General features: G+C 58.6%; 2 protein-coding genes across 7 annotated transcripts in view; one reads left to right on the forward strand and one right to left on the reverse strand.

Annotated features, from left to right (window-relative positions):
• On the forward strand, positions 1–21,201 carry CC1H1orf167 (chromosome C1 C1orf167 homolog). The gene is given in 19 exon segments (XM_032594569.1): positions 1–399; positions 1,264–2,639; positions 2,930–3,119; positions 3,696–3,831; positions 5,126–5,215; positions 5,645–5,831; positions 8,722–8,897; positions 9,461–9,629; positions 11,259–11,445; positions 11,549–11,703; positions 12,431–12,639; positions 13,044–13,165; positions 13,683–13,915; positions 15,315–15,536; positions 16,240–16,498; positions 19,465–19,787; positions 19,988–20,225; positions 20,624–20,856; positions 21,081–21,201. Coding segments are annotated over 19 exon segments (4,779 nt in total). The 5' UTR covers positions 1–246.
• Positions 19,250–22,594, reverse strand: part of MTHFR (methylenetetrahydrofolate reductase) — a 16,140-nt gene continuing 12,795 nt past the window's right edge. For all 6 annotated transcript variants that reach the window (XM_030326278.1, XM_030326280.1, XM_030326281.1 and 3 more), the window contains one exon: positions 19,250–22,408. In XM_030326278.1, the coding sequence (XP_030182138.1) occupies positions 22,193–22,408 (216 nt within the window). In that variant the 3' untranslated portion in view covers positions 19,250–22,192. The remainder of the gene's footprint in view (positions 22,409–22,594) is intronic.

Raw genomic sequence — 22,594 nt, forward strand, 5'->3', positions numbered from 1 at the left:
GGAGGACACTCGAAAATCATCAGGGGAAGGTGGCGGTGTGGGGGCCTGACCAGGACAGCTGGGGCTGGGCCCCAGGGCAAGCAGAGGTGCTGATGAAAGGTACGGTGCGGGCCAGGGCTGGGGTGTGGCCCGGTGGGAGCTGGGCATCCTGTCCTTGCCCTTCAGGACCTATCCGATCAAACAGGCCAGACCGCTGGCCTTAGTGTGGACCAAGGACGCCTCCGCCTTGGCTTTGCCCTCGAATCCATGGAGCTGAGACACGACGCCGGCCGCAAGGAGAACGTGCCCCCCAGGCCTGCGACGCCCCTGAGGCCAGGCAAGAGGCTTGGTGGGTCTGGGTTGGATGTGGCAGGAACAGGGTCCCCTCTCGCTATTGGCCCAGAGCTTCTTTTCCGCCAGGCCAGCCCAGGGCCTCGCTAATTCCAGAGGTTGACCGTACAGGGCCAGCTGGGCCGGGACGAAGTCTTCCTAGCCTGGGACAGAGGGAGAGTCAGGATGTCAGGAAGTGAGGCCAGGAAGAGGAGGACCAGGAGTGGGCCTGGCTCCCCCCCCCCCCCACCTCCCCCTGCTCAGGCGCTTGGCTACAGAGCCAAGGCTGGAAGCCGCCCCCAGACAGATTCAGATTCTGATGCACGTGCCAGTTTCTCCAAGTCCTAGCTGCGTGACTGTGGGGCAAGTTGCCAAACCTTCCTGGGCTTTAGTTCCTGTCTTCAAACGCACACCTCCTATGGCCCAGTATAGCTGCCGGGTCCCCAGGCGTTTCCTGGTCTCCGGCTGACGAATGGCCCCGGGAGCTGGGGAGACTAAGCCCCACCCTGAGTCACCCAGAGCAGCTCACCTGCAGCTGTTTGCTGTGTGGGTCTTGGCCCTGACCCCCAGTGCTGCTTCCCCATCACCCCTGCCCGAGCCAGGAATCAGTCATCCTTGATTCTTCTCTTTCCTTCACGGCCCCCAGCCCCCCAGCCCCGAGCCTCCACGGCAGATCCGCTTCCGCGTCCTTCTCTCCCCCATCCCTGATCCCAGCCCTGTCTTCTCTCACCTGGGATGCCCTCAACAGCCTCTTTACTGTCCCCCTGCTTCCCTCTGCCCTCCTCCCCCCTCGCACCCCAGCCCTGCTCCCTGCAGCCAGGCATCGAGTCAGACCACCCCTCAGTCCTGGCCCCCTCCTGCCTGGCATCCTGTCTCTGACCCGCTCCCCCCAACCCACCCGAGCACTGACCACCGCGTCTGCCCTCAGCTCACGACTCCGTCCTCTCTTAAGAGCGACGGAGATTTCCGAAGAGCAGAGGTGTCGGCCGGGGCAGCGGACGTGGCCGGTGGGTGCACGAGTGCCCGGCTGAGAGGGAAGGGCCTGCCACCATACGCTCCCCGGGGGCAGAGCGGCGCCAGGAGCCCTGCCGGGTCCAGACCAACCTGGCCGGCGCAAGCCTCGTCCTGAAGGACGCAACTGGCCGGCTGGTGAACTCAGGCTTGCAACAGCAGAGCAACCTGCAGACCCCGGCCGGCAGGCCCCAGGGGAGAGCCCGAGAGCTTGTCGTCCAGCAGAGTAACCTGAGCATAAGGGGGACCAGCTTGGCCGAAGGCAGGAGTCACCTCAGCCCCCGCCTCCGGTCCGAGCTTCAGGGCAGCTTCTGGCCCCACCCGATACCCCAGGGAAGCCTTCTATCCCGAGCATCGCTGGCTGACCCACCCTCCAGCCTGAGACAGTCCCGGTGGCTGGGCACAGACACCCCCTGCCCAGACGTCCAGCCCGCTGCAGGCTTCGCCTCTCTCAGTGGGCACACACTTCCAGGCTCCGGACCCTGGTGTGTCCTGGGGAACTGGCCCCCTAGGCTCATGGGGGAGCCCCTCACCCTGGAGGACCTGACTGTCCCGGTCCGGAGCCAGGCTCGGGCCCCATCCCAGACTGCCATCCACCAGCTGCTGGCCTCTGTGCGACACCTGGAGCACGAGGTAGCCCGTCTCGGGTGCCGGGCCTCCCAGGAACCCCCAGGCCCTGCTCACCGGGACCCCTGGACCCGCAGCGGCCGGGCCCTCCCTGCCCCCCGCCAGCCCGGCCAGCCTGCTCTTGTATCCTGGGAGGGGAGGGAGAAACCCGTGCGAGGCCTCAGGGAAACTGCGGATTTCCCAGGGACACAGGGGGCCCAGGCTGGCCTCTCGGACGGTCGGGCAGGCAGTAAGCCTGCGTCACCGGAGGCCACGCTGAGGATGCCGACGGGGCATTTCCTCGACCCTAAGCAGGGGGCCCTTCTGGCCAACCCCGCGAGGCAAGGAGAGAACTTCTCCCCGGGGCCTACATATGGCAGCAGGCCGAAGAGGGACCCCCGGCTCCGTCCAGGGGCGGGTAACAGGGAAGCCAGACCCTGCTCTGCAGCTTGCTCCAGTGCTGCCCGGGGCGGCCCACCTGGGCAGGAAGGAAGGGAGGTGGCCCTGCAGGAGCTGGTCGGCCAGGAGGAGGAGAGGACAGCTTCCTGCCCACCAGATGCAGCTCCAGCAAGGAGCTCCCTGCAGGTAGAGGCCAGAGGAGGCCGGGCGGGGGAGCCGGGGGACCTCAGGAGTGCTCCCAGGAATTCCCTTTGCCAGCTGGCCGCCGCTCCCCTGTTACGCTCCCCGCCCCCAGGAAGGGAGGCCGGGGACAGGCAGGCTTGGTGTCCCGCCCTGCTTGCTCTTCAGCCTGAGAACTGCGCGTCCTGTTCTTTTGCTTTCCAAGAACAAAGCCCGAAACGTTGGGAGCCTGGAGTCCGGGACGGCCCGGTGAGGCCATGGGCTGTGGGGGTGCGGAGGGGGGTGGACGGCTGCTCTCCGAGTTGCCTGGGCCAGTGGAGACGAGCACCTGCTGGAGGGCAGGCCCTGCGCGGGGGCAGATCCACACAGGACTTAAGGGGGGAGGGGACTTCCTTCACCCTGTCCCTGCTGGGGGGTGTTTCAGATGTTTCAGAGCCTGGTGGCATCGGGTGCGGAAGCGGCGGGCCGTGGCTGCGGCGGTGGCCCTGGGCCGCCGGCGGCTGTTGCGCAGGGGCCTGCGGGCGCTTCGGTGGGCACTGCGGCTCCGGGAGGCCCAGCTGGAGGTGGCACGGAAGCGACACACTCAGGCCCTGCTGGCCCAGAGCTTCCGAAAGGTCCGGGGCCTCCAGGTTGGGCCGTGGGGAGGTGATGAAAGGCTGGTATGTCTGGGGAGGAGGCCACCTGCTTTATACCTCCTGAGTGATCAGCAGTACAGCGGATGGTGGCCCGCCCAGACACGTGACCCAGCTCTGCCCGAGTTCAAATCCAGCCTCCGCTACTTTCTTTTTTCCACAAATTTTTTGCTGTGTGGCTTTGGGCAGGTTACTTAACCTCTCTGTGCCTTCGTGTCTTTAGCCCCGAAATGGGATAAAAATAATAGTACGTACCTCTCGGGATTGTTGTGAGGTTAAATTAATAAATACAAAGGACTTAGGACCCTACTTGGCACATAGCAAGCACTCTGCCATGTGAGTAGCTGCTATGTTTTTCTAACCGTTAGCCAGCCAGGACTGGGAGGGCACGTCTGTGGTCTTCCCTCCTTGGGAAAGGAGTGCTCTGGGAGGGCCCAGCTCCAGGTTTTGCCCCCCAAGGAAAGCGCTGCATTTCTCCATGCGTCCCACTCCTGTCCACCATTGGGGCACATTTGAGGCTATGGCTCACATCCTTCTTTCCCTTCTCTCTTGCCCCAGTGGAGAAACCAGACTCTGCAGCAGAAGCAAGGGCAGCCCCGCGTCCAGGCTGGGCCGGGACCCCCACCGTCTGGGACGGGCCAAGGCCAGAGCCCCTCAGGAAGGGAGCCAGGGCAGACCCTGCCTGGAGAAGCAGGTAGTCTGGGACACCCCAGTGGTCAGTTGGCCAATGTGGCCTGGGCAGTGCTGGTGGCCTTCCCTCCCCCTGCTTCCTGCCTCAGTGTCCCCTTCTCGACTCCCCCACAAGAGAATGAGGATGACACCAGCAGATGTGGACAAAGATCTCTGCCCACGTATGTCCATTGCAACATTATTTATACTAGTAAAAACCTCAAAACAGCCTAAATGCCCGACAGCGATTGAGAAAATTACGGTCTAACAACGTGATGAGCATTTGGCAACCGTTCCGCGTGACGTTTGTCAAGACTTTAAAATTTTCTCCCCGTTCTTTTTTGGTAAATTTTTCGTATCTAGTGTCTTTTATTGGTGTTATTTCTAATTATAACAGTCATGCGTGCTTGCTTTGAAGAACATTCCAAATGGTTGAAAGTTTCATCCCTCTCCCCATGTAACCCCCTTCCTAGAAGTAGTTTCACGGGTATTTGCATGGAATTTTTGCTGACAAGGAAAAATGGTTATGATGACGCTAAAGGGGGGGGGAATGAAAATAGTGTGTAAGATATGTTTTCTGCACGTGAAACAGTACAGAAGGAAAAATCTGTTGCTCAATGAGTTAGCGCTATGGAACTGCTCACTCAGAGATGGTTAAGGTGGTTAAGTTTTATGTTTGGTGTATTTTACTGCTGTTAAAAATGAACGTAAGTAAATATTTCACACACGCCCCCCCCAAAACATGCTAAGATAAGCAGGTCGTGCCTATCTCTGGAGCGGTGGAATTCAAGTTGACTCTTTTCTTCTCTCTTCCTTCAATCTTCCACCATAGGGGTGTACTGTTTTTTTTTTTTTTTCTCGTTTGCAAATTAACTAGATGTGCTTGACATCATTATTCCAATAACATTTGTTTTATTTTATTTATTTAATGTTTATTTTTAAAAGAGAGAGACAGAGTGTGAACAGGGGAGGGGCAGAGAGAGAGAGAGGGAGACACAGGATCCGAAGCAAGCTCCAGGCTCCGAGCTGTCAGCACAGAGCCCGACGCGGGGCTCGAACCCCCCAACTAAGCCACCCGGGCGCCCCACTGATAACATTTATTTTAACACACGTTTGTTGCAAGAGCCCAAATAGCACTGAAGAGAAGGGAGCAGAAACAGAACCTCCCTGCAGACTGCTTAGATAATCGGGGTGAAATGAGAAGGGGGTGGGGGAGGGCCAGCTCAGCGCATCCTCAGGGTGGCCGGGTTGGGACTGTGCGCTCTCCCTCTGATGCCTGGGCATCGGTTTCTCTCTGGGCAACTTTACTCTCGGTCCAGGGAGTCAGAGGGAGGAGGCGGGAGCCTGGCAGAGACCAGATGGAGGCGATGGAGACGTACAGATGCTTCAGGCCTTGCAGCAACTGGCTGGTGAGCCATGGGCCTGCGGGGGAAGCAGGGGAGAGGGAGCTGAGCCCCCACACTGGGCAGGGCAGGGGGTCCTGAGCGAAGGTCTGCTGAGCATCTACTCAGACGGCTTTTTGGACATGATCTCATGTGAGCCTTGGGGGACCCGGGCGAGGCACTGTGCCTAGTTTACGGACGGGGAACTGAGGCACAGAGAAGTTAAGTGGCCAGCTGGAGGACACGCAGTATGAGAGGCGCACGTCCTGCATTGGTGCCACCGATGCTAGTTCGGGTCCAGCCCAGGCTTGCGTGGTAGAACCAGAAAGTCCCTCAGACATCCCTCACTCACAGGGAAGCTGAGGTCCAGAGATGGGGAGCAACATGGCCGCCTCCTGTCCCTGAGCCTCCCCACTCACTCACTCTCTCTTCTTGCTCTCTCTCCTCGCTTTCCAGGCTTCCTCTTATGGTGCCATCAGAAGGAATGGGCCAGGCAGGAGAGGAGGGTCCAGGGAGAGGCCTCCCGGGCCACGCTGAGGACTCAGAGGAGGGGGAGACCCCCCCAGGCCTGGTGCTCTCATGCTGCAGACGCACCCAAGATGGCCTCTCTGGACACCCAGCAGCAGAGAGCCTGGCTCGGCAGGTAGGGAGAAGGGGAAGAATGTGGAGTGGGGACCCCTCTCCTGGAGGCAGAGGCTGGGACGCAGCTGGGAGGTACCCTTTGAGTCCGTTCTTGACTCCTGGTATCCAGAAACAGTGATAAAAATAAGAAATGAAAACAGCTGCGGTTTGCTGAGAGCCGAAGGCACCTCCCCGGAACTCTGGGATTTGGTCCAAAGCAAAGCTTGGTGGTGGTCTTGCCCCCCACCACCCTGGTGGAACCATGGCAGGCACAGAGGGTGTGCTCCAGTCCCGCTGAGTTCCGTGTTGTGAAAGGAAGGAACACAGATCTGTAAGAGGGCTTTTCTCTGGTTAACCTTTTATTATGGGACATTTATATCTTATACAAAAGGAGAGAGAGAGGGTGTCCGGGTGGCTCAGTTGGTTGAGTGTCTGACTTTGGCTCAAGGCCATGATCTCGTGACTTGTGAGTTCGAGCCCCCGCGTCGGACTCTGTGCTGACAGCTCAGAGCCTGGAGCCTGCTTCGGATCCCGTGTCTCCCTCTCTCTCTGCCCCCCCCCCCCCGCTCATGCTCTGTCTCTCTTTGTCTCAAAAATAAAAAAATAAATATAAAAATAAAAAAAATAAATTTTTAAATAAAATTTAAAAATTAGAATAGATACTAAACCCCAGGGTCCCCATCACCCAGCTTCAAGAAAATCACCCCCTAAAAAATTCATTTCATCTGTACCCCAACTGTTTCCCCCTACGTTATTTTAAAGCAGGTCCCCCACATCATAGCATCTCATCCGTAAGTACTTCTGTAGCATCTCTAAAAGATGGGGACTCTTTTCAATGACATAACCACAATGCCACGATCACCCCGAAAAATGGACAGTCATTCCTTAACACCAGAGAATATCTGGTCAGCATTCAAATGTTCAATTGTTTTTTATAGGTATGCATTCTCTTATAGTTTGTTTGAACTGGGATCTAAATAAAGTCCACATGTTACAGTCTATGAAAACGATTCCAAAATAAGAAATACAAAATATTTTGAGGGGTGGTCACTCACCAGAATATGTGTCCAGCTTCCTAAATGACAACCCAGAAGAGGCCGACATTCAGAATTCAAACGCCAAAACTTTGTACTGTGTTTTTAAAGAATCAGTTTCTTTTCTTTCTATTGTACCCAAATAGTGCTTGATTAATGGGGACTTTTTTTCTGACAGCCCACAGACTACTTATAGAAAATACTAGTTGTTGAAACATTAAATTTAATATTTTCTCTTTGGAGTAGTTGAAGAATTAAAATAGATATGGGGGGGGGGCCTGGGTGGCTCAGTTCCAACTTCAGCTCAGGTCATGATCTCACCGTTTGTGGGTTCGAGCCCTGGGTTGGATTCCAAGCTGACAGGGACAGCCTGTTTCGGATTCTGTCTCTCTCTCTCTCGCTCTCTCTCTGCCCGTTCCCAACTCGTGCTTTTTTCTCTCTCTCAAACTAAATAAATAAACGTTAAAAATAACATAAAATAGGTGTTAGAATTTGCAATGTTCATTAGATTCACTTAAGATATGATCTATTGCCTTCAAAAAATAAAGAAAGAAAGGCAACATGTTAAAGTTGGCTGGAATCTTTAGCAGGCTCCACACTTATCATGGAGCTTGACTCCGGGCTCTCTCCCACGACCCTGCAGTCATGACCTCAGCCGAAATCCAGAGTCAGATGCTTAACTGACTGAGCCGCCCAGGCGCCCCTCATTATGGGGTCCCCTCTAGTTTTTTTCTCTGCAGTTTATCTGTTGAGGAAACCAGGCCGCTGGTCCAATAGAGTTAACCCGTCGATGTCTGCATCCTGCTGACTGCATTTCCCCCCGGTGCGGTTTTCATTTTTCATATATATGTTTTTAAGTTTGTTTGTTTGTTTGTTGAGAGAGAGCTCAAGGAGCAGAGAGAGAGAGAGCAAGACTCCCAAGCAGTTTCCACAGTTAGTGCAGAGCCCAAAGTGGGGCTTGAACCCACGACCTGCAAGGTTGTGACCTGAGCCAAAATCAAGAGTCAGATGCTGGGGCGCTCAGCCAGTTAAGCGGCCGACTTTGGCTCAGGGCACGATCTCCCGGTTGGTGAGTTCGAGCCCCGCATCCGGCTCTGTGCTGACAGCTCAGAGCCTGGAGCCTGCTTTGGAGTCTGTGTCTCCCTCTCTCTCTGCTTCTTCCTCACTCATGCTCTGTCTCTCAAAAATAAACATTAAAAAAAAAAAAAAGAGTTGGATGCTCAACCGACTGAGCCACCCAGGCATCCCCCCTCCCCCCCCCCCCCCCACACACACCGCCAAGTGCAGTTTTCCATGAGACCTTTGAGTGAAGGTTGCTGAGCTAGACTGGGGTTCAGCGGAGACGTGAGGCTGGGTGCTTGGCCGGTTAGTTGAGGGAGAGCCGGCAGGAGAGCGCCAGGCGAGGGAACAGCACAGGCAAAGGCCTGTGACGGAGGAGCATGAGAAGCGCAAAGGACACCAGTCAAGTTGGAGCCCCGTGGTCCAGGGTGGGGGCCGTGCCGGGGCCAGACCTTGCGCGGCCTTGTGGGCCGTGCAGAGTAGCTGACATTTTGTCCTAAGAGCAAGGGGGCAGTCACCGGACGATTTCAGCAGGGGAGCGAGATTGACCGCATTTGAGATTTGAAAAAGATCACTCTGGCAACTGAGCAGCGGCTGTCTGGAGAGCCGTTGCAGGGGGCCGGGCAGGAGGCTGCCGAGGCCATCCGGGCACCCAGAGGCCCGGGTGTGGCGGCCTGGGCAGGTGGCGCAGTAAGTCCTTACAGCTGCCCCATTTTACATACGGGAAGCCTGAGGCTCTGAGAGGTGATGCGGTATGGGGCAGGCGGCTGTTGCTGCAATCATCGCTCTTAGTACCAGCACCTTCTCTCGGCTCCCCAGGTGCTTTGGGGCCTGGCAGCAGTTTGTGCAAAGAGGGGCCCGGTACCGGAACCGCCTGGCTCACCACCGGGCCAGGACCCTGAGGATATGTCTGCAGCAGTGGGTGCGAATGAAGCAGCTCCAGGCTTCAGATGGAGCGAAGGTGACCCAGCTGTCCCTCTGCCGGCAGAAGGCAGGTGAGCAAGCGAGTGGCGGGCGGAGGGGCTCCCTTTCCCTCCCACCCCAGCAAACAGCGTCACCTAAGCTCCGTCTGTGATGGGCCCCAGTTGAACCGATGGCTTCTTGGGATGGGGGATGGTGACGCAGGGAGCTTTCTGGGGGGGGGGGTGCAGTCTGACGGGCGCGGGAGGGTCCAGGCGGGGTCCCCGGAGTGGGCAGGCTGTGGCTGGGCCCCATTCTCACCCCCAGTCGTGAGCTTCTCTGGACAAGGGACTTTGTTCTGTCTTCTACCAGAGGGGGATGTGGTCCCTGCTCTCAGGAAGCTCCTGGTCTGGGGGACACACAGACCTTGTCCCCCACCCCAAAATCTGAAAGGGAAAGATGGGGCCTCTGAAGGGAGGATTTGGAGGCAGTGGGAGGAGGCAGTGCCTGGGAGGGGAAGGGTCCTCAGGAGGGGCGCGGGGAGGTGAGGCAGCAGCCTCTGTGACAGCCTCTGTGACTGCCGTGGTTTCCACCAACAGATTTGGGTGGAAGGAGGTCACTGGGGACGGGACTGATTCATCCCTCGACTGCTTCTCAGGGAACGTGGCCCTCTGCAGCTCAGCCCCTGGCGTGGCCGCAGCCCAAGGCCTGGGGACGATGGCCCAGGTGCAAGGTGGCAGCTCCCTGCGGGAAGCCTGCCGGAGACTGGCCCTCCGCCGGGCGCTGCTGCTCTGGAGGACGCGGCTCTCCCAGCGTCGGAAGGCTGAGTAGGTGTCCGCGAGCCTGTGGCCCGGGGCTGGGCCTGGGGGATGCGTACAGGGTGGGCACGTGAGCAGTGCCCAGCACTGGCAGGAGTGCCCCATAGGGAACAGGCCAGACCCCGCTCTTCCCCGTGGCACACTGTGGTTCCCAGCAGGTGTGGGACTGGGGGGAGGTGGCCCAGGGACCTGGAGGCCGTGATGGAGCAGAGAGCGGTAGGAGCCACAGGGTAGCAGGGGACACAAACACAGACTTCTCCCCGAGGGGCTGGAACCCTGATGAGAGAGGTCGGTTTCTTGGGTTTCTTGCTCGTCTCCCGGCCGGGTGGGAGCCCCCGGGTGGCAGGAACCGTGTGTGTCTCACCTCTGTCCCCCAGTGCCTGGCAAGTGTCTGACACATCAGAGGCATGGGATAAATCCTGTAAGGGAGCAAGTGCCCCCATCTGCCTCATTATACAGCTAGAGAAACTGAGGCTCCGCGGGTCCAACAGCTTGCTGTAAATCACGTTGTGAAGTAGGAGCAAGAAGGTCCCCGTTGCTTTTCCACAAGACAGTCGCGGCCGGGATTCAGGGTCCCCGGGATGGTCGCGGTGGGTGAGGGGGGTGGAGGGGGTCAGGAGGGACCAGCTGCATCGATGATACGACAGGTGCAATGTAAACCAACAGTTGTAGGGATAAGAATTCTGTCACTGAACGCCACATGCCTAGCATCCATTATCCCCCACCCGCTTGGTCCACTGGGACCCTCGGTCTCTTGTAATGTACCCCTAGAACTCTCGGGAAAGCCAGTTCACCGTGATCTCCCAGAAGGCAGCTTTCCCTCCTCCAGTCCATCCTCTACCCTTTGGGCATCAGGGAGCAGTCCATATCTATCTACAACATGGCTGGGGCTACCCTGTGACCTAGAAGGAGTATTCGGGGGTGCCTGGGTGGCTCAGCTGGTTAAGCGTCCGACTCTTGATTTCGGCTCAGATCTCTCTGAGTTCAAGGCCCACGTCGGGCTCTGTGCCGACGGCGAAGAGCTTGCTTGGGGTTCTGTCTCCAACTCTCTCTGCCTCTTCCCCGCTTGCGCACGTGCACACACACCTTCTCTCAAAAATAAATAAACATTACAATAATTGTAGAAAAGAAAGAAAATAAATTGAGTGTATGGAACCCACATCTTCTGCTATTTGGAGTTTGGGGAAATGACCTTTCACCAGGCCTCAGTTTCCCTGTCTTCCTAACTGAGCAGAGGCAGAAGTGGTTATACCTGTGGCCTCTTGAATCTGGGGGCCTGGGGCCTGGGGCGCAGCTCCGTACCCATCAGGAGTGTGGCAGGGATCAGCTAGGTGATGCAGGTGTAGTAGTGGTCTCAGCCCGAGAGGCTCACGAGGGTCACTCTGGGAGCTTTGGGAAAATTAGGAAGCCCAGGCCGCACCTAGGTTGTTAAGTCAGAGACTCTGGGGCTGGGATCCCAATGGGCCTCAGTACTTCCCAGGACTCCCCAGGAGTCCCACGTGCAGCTGGCTTGAGAGGTGGCGCTCTAGCCTTTGTTTGGCACGCGGTGGCTCCCTTCCAGCTCAGCGCCTTTGCAGGGACCCAGCTGGGGGGTAGCACCTGCTTGGGGCCCAGGGACTCACCTGCCCCTTCCTGTAGCTCCTTCCTCCGGGGCATGCGGCAGCAGATGATTCGGCGTATCCTGAGGGGCTGGTGCCTGAGGGCCTGGGGTCCAGGCACCCCATCAGACAGTGCCAGGACCACCTTGGCCCCGGAGCTCCTGGGCAGCATCCCCGGCGGGGAGGACTTGCTGGGCTGCAGCACACCCCAAAGCTCACTAGAGAAGGTGAGGGGCCGGGGGTGGGGATGGGCTAGGGTGGCAGGTGGGAGGAGAGGGTGGGGACGGAGCAGGGGCCCGGGGATCCAGGACTCCATCCCTCCTTCCCCAGGTTTCCAGGGCCCCCACCCTCCTGGAGACGCTCCGGCTGAGCTTTGTGTGGGCAGCTGGGCGGCAGCAGAAGAGGCGGTGCCTTCTGCTCTGGCGGGTGCGGGCACAGCAGTCCCGGAGGGCAGCGAAGTGGCACCGATGTACTCTTCGGAGGCGGTAGGGACCCCTCCCCTTGATGGATGAGCCATGCTGCCCACCACTCCATAGACATCCTGTCTCCCAGCCCCCTTCCCATCAGTCCTTGTCCTTCGCCACTGCATCCCTTTGGGGTCTGCATCCTAGAGGGCTCCCATCTCACACCCCCAGACTCAGATCCTCTGGACGTCTCCTGCCCTCTTGGCCTGCCCTGCTGACCAGGAAGGGGCCTGAGGCACTCTACGGGGTAATCGTTTCTCCCAGAGACTTCGTGTAGCTGTGGCTCATTCATTTATTCATTCGTAGCACGATGCTTAATTAAGGGTCCGTCTGCCTGGGTTCTAATCCCAGCTCTGCCCCTTGCTGGCTGGCTGTGTGATCTTGGGCAAGTTGCTTAACCCCTCTGAGTCTCCGTCTCTCCATCTGTTCAGGGATAATAATAGTACTCCAATGGGAATCGACAAGGTAGGGGCCTGTAATCCCCTAGCACGGTACCTGGCACATAGCAATGTTTGTCACCAGTGGCTGAGCCCCAGGACTTGGCGCTGGGGTCCGGGATCCCATTTTATCCCTACCGCCTGTCACCGTGACACTCAGAGTAGCGTTTGAGCGGTCCGGCACCCAGCAGCCCGCCCTCCCCCAGGATGGAAACAGGGAGAAGAGTCACCTGAAGCTCCCGAGGGAGGGGAGGGCCGGGAGAGCCTGGGGTGGCCGTGCCCATCCTCAGGGTGGGCTCTCCGCTTCCTAGCATCCTTCTCGGCTGGAGCCACTGGGCAACAGCCCAAGGGGCCCAGAGAGAGCTGGCTGTTGGCTGGGCCTGGGATCGGAGCTGCAGGGCCGCGCTGGGCTTGTGGCGGCGGCGGCTGGCGCAGAGGCTGCAGGCAGAACGGTGCGTTCGGGCCCGGGGTCGCACACTGGTCCGGGGCGCCCTGCACCGCTGGCACGGCTGCTGGCAGAGTGAGTCAGGGCCTGGGTCCGGGCCCCCGAGGCTGAGAGAAGGGCCAGGGCTCATCAGGGCGACCCGGGATTTTGTGTCCTCCCGCACAGGGTCCGGTGATGGGACGTCCACAGAGCTCACCCGGGATGGGGAGGGGCAGAGCAGAACCCGGGGGCGTGGACACTGTGAACACTGCCCTTCCATTCCCCGGCTGTGTGGACCTTACACAAGCCACTTAACCTCTCCGAATCTCAGCTTACTTAGCTGGAAAATGGGAATCGTAGCAGCACCCTCCTCAGGGGGCAGTTGTGGGGACACTAGGAGACCATCCCTGCACAGTGTTTGGCTCAGAACCCAGCTCCTCGCGGGTGTTCCATCGTCCTCGCCTCCGTCCTCATCCTCATTATCCTCACCTGGCCTTCAGGAGTCATGGGTCTGAGCACTGAGTCATGGTGCCCTCAGAGCCCAACATGGGAGGCGGGGATCATTGGGGGCCCCTTTCGAGGCTTCCCACTGCACAGATGCATCGTATCGATGGGCTGGCAGGTGGGGACCCGGTGGTTCTGGAGAACCCCTGTCCTGTTCACTGAAGACAGCTGCTGTTCCAGCCCACTTGCTGCCCCGTTATGCTGTCCCGGTGTTGTCAGACCTAGCTTTCAAAGAAAAGCTGGAAGTCTGGATTGTAACATGAATTCTCCTGATTCCTAAACATTGCCAAGAAATGAAAAACAGCGAGTTGGGTTGATCTGGTCATCACTGGACACTTGTAGCCGAAGCATTTATCTATCTATCTATCTGTCTATTGTTTAACCTTTATTCATTTTTGAGAGGCAGAGAGAGACACAGCATGAGCAGGGGAGGGGCAGAGAAGGAGGGAGACACAGAATCCGAAGCAGGCTCCAGGCCCCCAGCGGTCAGCACAGAGCCCGACGTGGGGCTCGAACCCACGGACCGCGAGATCATGATCTGAGCCACAGTTGGATGCTTAACCGACGGAGCCACCCAGGCGCCCCATAACCCCCAATGGTTAGGGGGCCTCCTCTGTCTGCATTTGGCTGAGGAGGGCCCCACAGTCACCCGGGGCCAGAGGGGCGAGGCTGGGATGCACACGCAGTGGCATTTCAGCCTCTCTCTGGCCACAGGGCGGCAGCTCCTGCACGAAAAGTACCAGCAGTGGGTGCAGGTCCAACTCCAGGGCCTGAGGAGGTCCGTGTTCCGGGAGTGGCGACGACGGGCAGCAGCTCATCGGAGACGCACAGCGGCCCCGCCCCCGCCGGAGCAGCCCCTGCTGCAGAGGTGGGTGGGCCTTGCTGGTAGGGGGATGAGGGTCACACCCTCTCCGGAAGAAGCAGGGAGAGAGCCCGGAAGGAGCCAAAGAGCCACGACCACCGACCTTCTATCACCTGCTTTGTTTGAGTGGTGGTGGTGGGGGAGGTGGTGGCAAGGCTTTAACTCCACCCGATGCCCTGATGAGCCCCAGGTCTCCGACTCCCGACCGGGTCAGTCCTTTGGTCTCAGAGGACACGGTAAAGATGGGGGAATTCAGCTCCTCAAACACCCACCATATCGTGTGCTCCAATACCACGTGTTGTTCAAACACAGGCAAGCTCTCCTGTATCATTGCCAAAGGAGTGAAATCTTGAACAGAGATGTTCTAGTAAAACGCCTATACGTCATTCGTGCGTATTTAAAAGCAGAGCGGGGGGCGCCTGGGTGGCTCAGTCGGTTAAGCGGCCGACTTCGGCTCAGGTCATGATCTCGCGGTCCGTGAGTTCGAGCCCCGCGTCGGGCTCTGTGCTGACAGCTCAGAGCCTGGAGCCTGTTTCAGATTCTGTGTGTCCCTCTCTCTGGCCCTCCCCTGTTCATGCTCTGTCTCTCCCTATCTCAAAAATAAAGAAAACGTTTAAAAAAAATTAAAAAAAAAAAAAAAACAAAGCAGAGCGGGCAGATGACGCCTCTTCCCACTGTTCAGCCACAAATACCCCGACGTTCACGGTGTCCGCACATGGGCCGCCGGCCACAGACCGCCGAGCGGCTGACTCCTGGGCTTTCACCCCTGAGCAGTGGACACCGTTTTTCTGGCCCCTCCTGGAGTGGGTGCTGTGCTCCCCTCACTGACCTCCTGCCCCAGAGTGGGCTTGTGAAGGGAGACCAGGCCTGGCTGCTCCCCCGATCGCACTGGGACTGACTGGGACTGGACCCCACATCCGCTGGGTTCCCACAACCTCCCGGAGAGCCCCTGCCGCCCTGAGTCAGTTGGCTCCTGCAGCAGCTCTTAAAAGCCAGCACTTTGACCTGTTACACGTGGGTCCGTGCATTTTTAATTTTTTTAGTGTTTATTTATTTATGAGACAGAGAGGGACAGACCATGAAGGGAGCGGGGGTGGGGGAGGTCAGAGAGAGGGAGACACAGAATCCGAAGCAGGCTCCAGGCTCCGAGCTGTCAGCACAGAGTCCCGACGCGGGGCTCGAACTCATGGACTGTGAGATCATGACCTGAGCCGAAGTCGGACGCCTAACCGACTGAGCCACCCAGGTGCCCCAGGGTCCGTGCGTTTTTTTTAAGGTGCAGGGTTGTATGTGCAAAACCACGTATTACCTCTGACATTGTGGAGGGGATTTGCGGGTGTGATTTGGAATTGTGACTTCTGACTCTGAAAGCCCGCCGGGCCCCTCCTCTGCTCCTGTTTTGCAGCCGTTTCCAGGCCCCGTGTGGAGTTGTGAGAGACACAGCGGTGTTCCCAGCCACCAGAGCCTTCCGGGATGGCCTGAGAAGGGCCCTGGGGACCACATTTTCCATGTGGCGGGAAGCCGGAGCAGCCAAAGCCTGGGCACAGGAGCAGCACGTGGCCCGGGTCCCCGTGACCCACTGGAGAAGCCGTGCACGGGGGGGCCCGACGGACCAGCAGCTGAGGAGGTGAGTGGCTCTGGGCCGGCCCTGCAAGGCCCACCGGCTGGCGGAAGAGAGAGCAGCTCTGTGCTGGACGCGGTGGGTGCACGGGTCCCACCCACGCTGAGTCAGCAGAGCCCATGCTGCCCAGAAGCTGAGCGCCAGGTGGGTGCCCACGGCCCGCGGGCAGCCCCACACTGTGCTTCCGGCTGGGTTTGTTTTTGAGGTCTTGAGCTTGTTTGGGGCACAGGTAGAAGGTATTTGGTGGCTGGTGACGGGGCTTCGGAGGCGGGGGTCAGAGGGAGAGGTGATCCCAGCCGCTGGGGCTAGTGCTGGGGTCCAATTCCAGGCCTGCGCTTCCCAGCAGTGTGACCCCTCTTTGGGCAAGTCTCTAACTTGAAAGGTCAAAGGAAGAGAACAGGCCTGCCTTATAGACATACCGCACGCAAATGCTCAGTTCAGGGGTCAGAAACACAGCAGGTGCTCAACAGACAGTGCTCTTTCTTGTGAAGGAGGGGGAGGAGCAGTGTGGCCGCAGGACTACCCACTCTCTGTCCCCTCAACGGGGCGCTTGTCCCCGGCGCGTGATGTTCTGCAGCTTTCGGTGCCTGTTCGAACCGGATCTCCCCAGAAGAGGGATGAGGGGAGGAGCACTGGCAGGGGCTTGGCGGGGGGCAGGGGAGGGCTCCCTACAGCCCACCACAAACATGGGCTCCTGCCTCTCTCCCAGGGTCCTAGAGGCCTGGGCCCAGGCAGCAGCCAGGGCCCGTGTCCAGGGAGCCGCCATCACCCAGTTCCGGCAGGCTACGTCCAGACGCCTCCTGTGGACCTGCTGGGCCCAGTGGCGGGCAGTGCTGCTCAGTGGGCAACTGGAACCACAGGAGGCAGAGGCCCAGGAGGTCTGCCCGGTTGACCGCAGGCAGCGGCCCGGGGTGGCCAGCAGAGGGCGCCTCCTAGCACTGATGGACACTCCAGCCCCGTGGAAGCAGGTGAGGTAGCCTAGGTGGGGTGGGAGGTCCAAAAATGACCTGAGGGCCAGTGGCCTCACAATCAGCTTGTTTCAGCCCAAGGTGGCAAGCGTGGCTGGATGCTTATCCGGGGGCCCACCGACCTTGGGGACAACACCCCTACCTGGTTGTGGGACAGTCTCCTGGCTCTGGAAGACTGCCATCTTTGGGCCCATCAGCCAGTGCCAGCCCGGTGCAGATCTGCCCCAGAGACAAATGCTCTGGGCACCATCTACCAGGGAGACGGGCACCTAAACTCATACATGTCACGGTGCAACCTAGATCCAGATGGGTGCAGGGGAACAGGGGCAACTAGCAAGTCCTTTTTATTCTTTATTGGAAAAATTACGCATGGTCACTACGGGGAAATCAGGAAGTATAAATGGAAAAAAACAGTTTCTTTCATAACCCTCTCCACCCGAAGATAAACCACCAGTCAGTCACTCTCCAGACCAGAAGCAGTTGGTTCTGTGGGTACCTGGCTGGCTCAGTCGGTAGAGCACGTGACTCTTGATCTCAGGGTTGTGGGTTTGAGCCCCACATTGGGTATAGAGATTACTTAAAAATAAAGAAAAAATTGGAGGGCACCTGGGTAGCTCAGTCGGTTAAGCATCCAACTCTTTTTTTTTTTTTTTAATACTTTATTTATTTTTGAGACAGAGAGAGACAGAGCATGAACGGGGCAGGAGCAGAGAGAAAGGGAGACACAGAATCGGAAGCAGGCTCCAGGCTCTGAGCCATCAGCCCAGAGCCCGACGCGGGGCTCGAACTCACGGACCGCGAGATCGCGACCTGAGCTGAAGTCGGACGCTTAACCGACTGAGCCACCCAGGCGCCCCAAGCATCCAACTCTTAATTTCGGCTCAGGTCATGATCTCACAGTTCATGAGTTTGAGCCCCTCGTCTGTCTCTGTGCTGACAGCACAGAGCCTGCTTGAGATTCTTGCTTTCCCTCTCTCCCCCCCCCCCCTCAGCCCCTCCCCAGGTCGCACATGTGTGCTGTCTCTCTCTCTCAAAAATAAAACATAAAACATTTAAAAAATAATTTTTTCAATTTTAAATATCTTTAAAAGAAAAAAAGCAGTTCTGACACTAGCAAATGGCGACAAGAGCTTGATGGCAAACAGGACTGATTCAAAGCCACAGTGAGAGCCGGGGACAAGGAATAACACAGCATAGCAGCCTTGGGACGTGTCACTGGAGGACACACAGCCCCAGAGTTACCGGCGAGACACTCAGTGTTCCTAAAAAGGAATTGGAATCATCAAGAATCCTGTTTCAGAATGCTAGGAAGCATAAAATAAATTCTAGAAAGAGTCTAAGAAAAAAGATTAAATTGTTTTTTTAAATGGAATAAGGGGCTAGCTTGGTTATTTGCAGAATCCGTGTATTCACATGTATAGGGCTCTGGTAACAGCAGATTCTGGGGTTTCAGAGTATTTTATTTCTAGATCTGTGTCACAAGACAATTTTATTTTCAGAGTGTGCTTAAGAATATTAACATTCCGGGGGCGCCAGGGTGGCTCAGTCAGTTGAGCATCCGACTCTTGGTTTTGGCTCAGATCATGATCTCAAGGTTTGCGGGATCGGCTCCCACGTCGGGCTTTGCGCTGACAGTTTGGGGCCTGGTTGGGATTCTCTCTCCCCTTCTCTCTCTGCCCCTCTCCTGCTCGCCCGCACTCTCTTCCAAAATAAATAAACATTAAAAAAAAAATTTTTTTAATATATTAACATCTTGGGGTGCCTGGGTGGCTCAGTCGGTTAAGCGCCTGACTCTTGATTTCGGCTCAGGTCACGATCCCAGTGTCATGAGATGAGCCCCGTGTTGGACTCTGCCCTGTGCGTGGAGCCTGCTTAGGATTCTCTCTCCCCCTGGCTCTCTGCCCCTCCCTAATTCGTGCGAACGTGGACGTACTCTCTCCAAATAAACACTTAAAATAAATAAATTAACTCGTTATCGTTCCATTCTTATCGGCAAAGGCAGGCGGGGATCCCGTTTGCTGGTGGAGAAACAGGCATACGGAAACCAAAAGTAAACGAGAACTAGGGTGCTTGGTTCCAGGCCTCTCCTTTCTAGCACACGAACACACGCAGCCAGGCAGCCCTCCCCCATCGACACGAGCAGGTCTTTGGCCACCTCATGGTGCAGAGGCCTTCGGACAGCCCCTGGCCTGTAGTCGAGTAGAAGCTGGGGCTCAGGCTCTGGAGTCACACTGCTCCCGAGACAGGGGGCCTCAGACAAGTAATCTCATCTGTAAAGGCTAAGTGGGGGCGGGGAGGGGGCAACCTGCTCACAGGCTGTGCTGGCACCGGTACGCTGTCACCAGGTGGCGGCTGTTACTGGCCTGCCCTCCGCTTGAATTTCCAGCCTCGCTGGGGAGAACGGGGAAGAGGCTGTAATGTGTACCGACGGCCATGCTACACCTTCTCCGTCTCCCCCTGGGAGCCCCAGGGCCGCTCAAGAGCGGGAGGCCCTGCTTCTGGGGCAGGACAGGAAAGGATCCTGCCAGGTCGCCTGAGTGCCAGGGGGTGCAAACCCCTCGGGTTCAGGTTTTGCTCTCCGGCTGTTCCCTCAGACCCACCGCTGCAGGACGCGGCCCAGCCCAACGCGGCACCACGGCCACGGTGGACCGAAGGAGCAGAGAGAAATGTCCTGGGCTCAGAGTAAGGAGACCTGCCCCTGGGGTCCATCATCTCGCAGGCCTGGAAATCAGCTTCCGGCAAGGTGGCAAATCCGTTCTGTGTACTTATTCTTTATTAACCTCTTCTTTCCAGGTGACAGAGAGCCTCCCCTCTGCCGTGCCTTCCAGGTCCAGCTGCAGTGGCCTGGACGCACCGGCCAGGCCCAGGGCCCGCCGCCCGGAAAACCAGGAGGGGACTGCAGCTCTGAGGCCAGTGTCCTCAAAGGCCAAGGCGTGGCCTCTGAGAGGCAGCTAGGGTAAGATCAGCTGCGCATGCGTGTGGCAGGGCCCCGGGGCTTGTCTGAGCCACGGCCGGAGCTGGGCTCTTCCTGGCCGGCGCTCATTCCTGGAGGATCCTGGGGGATCCGTGGCGCTGCCCTTCTACCTGGTCACGAAGGGCTCGTGATGGTCTGGGCTGTCGGGGTGCTCAGCAGGGCCTCACCCCACCAGGAGGAGATACCTGCAGCGCCGGCACCTTGAGGCCTTGCTTCGCCGGCTCCAGGGCTCCCAGCAGGCCAGGTGCCTGGCGGCAACATGGCAGCACTGGGTGGACGCTCAGGGAGAGGAGCAGCTGGCACGGACGCTGGTGAGCAGGCTCAGCCCCGCCCCCCCTTCCCAGCCTTGTGCTGATCTCTCAGCTCATCTCACCTCAACCCTAACCCCTAGAAACGAAGTCTCCCGAAGCATCTTGGTCTGCATCCGTGGGGTCAGGCGACGGGATCTGCGTTAACACACCTCGGGGGATACCCCCGTCCCCGCCCCATCACGGCCCCTCTGTCCTGTGCTGCAGGGGTGTAGGGGGAAGACGTGGCAGAGGGGCGGCGGGCCAGCTTGGGGCCTCACCACCTGTCCCCACAGCTCAGGCAGTGGCACCTGAAGCGGGCCTGGCGCGTGTGGCGGCGGCGAGTCCTGCGGCTGCGGGCGGCTCGGCGACTGCAGCAACAGGAAGGCGGCTGGGTCCTTTCCCAGGTACTGGGGGGTACCCCCCCCCCGGCAGGACTTTCCCAACTAGGGCCACACCTGGACGTTTCTGAGCTGGGGGCCCCTTTGTTTCCCATGGAGGAGTCCGTTCCTTTGAGAAAACACAGCTTGGATTCTGATTTGGCTGCTGGCCACGTGCTCAGCCCAGTCCTACCCTGCCACTCAGCGTGGGAACAAGGCTCAGTCACAGCACAGCTGCCACTCAACGCTAGCCCACGCTGGGTATGGGTCCCCGGGTGCCCACTCCCTCATCTGCCCCACTCAGAACACAGCTCCCCAGATCACAGATCAGAGCTGTTCTGAGCCTCTGCATTTGGCCTGGGGCAGAGCCGGCTGAGTAGCTGGGGCGGAGGGAGGGATCTTCTATTCCCTCTGGGGACAGAAGGAGCTGAGCACCGGCATTCGCCTAGCACAGACAGCACTGACCCAGGAGGGGGCCAAATAGCCTTTCCTTTCTCCTCTCTGGCTCCAGGCCTTTGAGAAGTGGTGCCAACAGCTGGCAGCCAGGGGCCGGAAGAGAGGAGCCACAAGCAGCCCGGTACCCCCCGAGCAAGGCGGGCATCGGGAGCCCTGGGAGCAGGCTGGAAGCTGCTGGGGTGGACGTGGGCGGGGCAAGGGGCCCGGCTGCAGCTGTGACTTGTTCCCATGGAAAGAAAAACAGAACTGTGCCCAGCCTTCGTAAGGAAGGAACCACGTCCCACCCATCCGGGGAGTGCAGGCTCAAGCCACCAGGCACTCATCCCACAGCCTGGGGACAGAGCTCTGAAGGACAATAAAACACCCTCCTTGGTCCTAGCTGCTTCTCTTGCTCAGCCTCTCCTAGGGGCTGCCCCTCTGCCTCAACCAGCCACCCTGGAAGCAAGAGGGTAGGTAACCCACGACTGTGCCTCTTCTGCCATCAGGCTGCTCTTTGGACACCCACCCCCACCCTTGCTGAGCCAGCGAAGACCAGCAGGCAGGGACGGGGATAGGGACCAGCTTCTGTGCATCCCCTGGTCACTGTCCCTGAGCAGCGGGGCTTGAGGGCTGACTCCAGGGGAGCAGGGCCAGGCAGACAGCTTTGGGAATGGCGAGGGAGTGGGGGGGGTGGGGGTGGGGGAGGAAGGAGCAGAGGGGACAGAGAAGCTGGCAGGAAAAGGTCCCATCTAAAAAAATAAGCCAGGAAGAAATAAATCCTGCCCAGTGGAGCCTTATCTTTGCCCTTGACGGTAACAGGCAGGGTAGCGCTCCATGGTGGGGGTTGGGGGGAGGGAAGGCCAAGGGCTCCACCAAGTAGAAGGGTATAGATGCCTTCAACCTTTAAGAGACGCTTTCCCTCTCGAGCCGCCAGAACATAGAAACGGCTCTTTCAAAAAGCAGCCTTGTGGAAAGGTGAAAGCCGGGCTGGCTCACAGGCAGACGCTGGCAAGAAATGCCCACGCTATCACGTTTCAGGCCAAGGCCTGTCCGGAGGCCTGGGACGCGGCCAGACGGGCAGGCGGGCAGGGCAGTGGTCTGCCCCTCCCGCCCACGAGCACTTAAGTGCCCGGCGGCCAACACCTCGGAGATGAGGGTACGGCGCCCTCGCTCTATGTCTCTTCTGCAGCACTGCCCGTGCCCGCCACCCAGGTTCGCTTTGCCATCCCCGTGGGTCCCAAGTGCAAGGTCACTGGCAGCCCCAGGCCGGCTCCCAGGGGCTGCCCTGGTTCGAGGCCTCAGTCGGCAACAACCATCCTCTCTCCTTCTCAGGGAAGATGCTGTTCCACCCACCCCACGGTCCTCTGCAGGAGGGGGGTGCTTCTCACCAAAGGGCACTAGGCTGAGCCACAAACGCCCCGTTCCGACGTGGGGCGGACTCAGGTCCAGCCGGAGCCGGCAAGCCTCACACCAAGTCTAGCTGCCATCACCGTGTGAGGAGTGGAGGCCAGGGCTCAGGGAGAGATGAAGGAGAAGAGGGGTCTCCAGGAAAACCAGGACTGGGGAGGAGGAAGGCAGGACACGGGTGGCCTCAGGCCAAGAACATCAGGGCGCGGGATCACAGGGTCTCTGTCTCCTGCTCTGGCCCGGGTCTGTTGAGAAGCTCAAACGTGTCTTCTACCACTTGCCACAGGCAGTTGTCCAGCGGAAACTCGTTGTCTACCAGGTTGACCAGGAAGTAGTTGTCGTGGATGTACTGGATGATCATGCGGGACGGAGACTCCTCCTCGTACAGCTTGCCCCACTGCTCGATCCACAGGGCAAAGGCTTCATCCTGCACACACGGGCACGTGCGGACACACACACACACACACGCACAGACACACACACACAGACACGGGCAAGGTTAACAGAGCCGCAGGTCAGGGCTCCACGCTCAGCGCCCCAAGGGCCTCCATGCTGCCCAACAGGACATTTCCCGGAACAGAAACGAGGCTCACTGCCAGGGTCGCCTCCCATC

Source organism: Lynx canadensis, chromosome C1, assembly GCF_007474595.2.
Source record: "Lynx canadensis isolate LIC74 chromosome C1, mLynCan4.pri.v2, whole genome shotgun sequence".
In the NCBI taxonomy this organism is placed as follows: Eukaryota; Metazoa; Chordata; class Mammalia; order Carnivora; family Felidae; genus Lynx; species Lynx canadensis.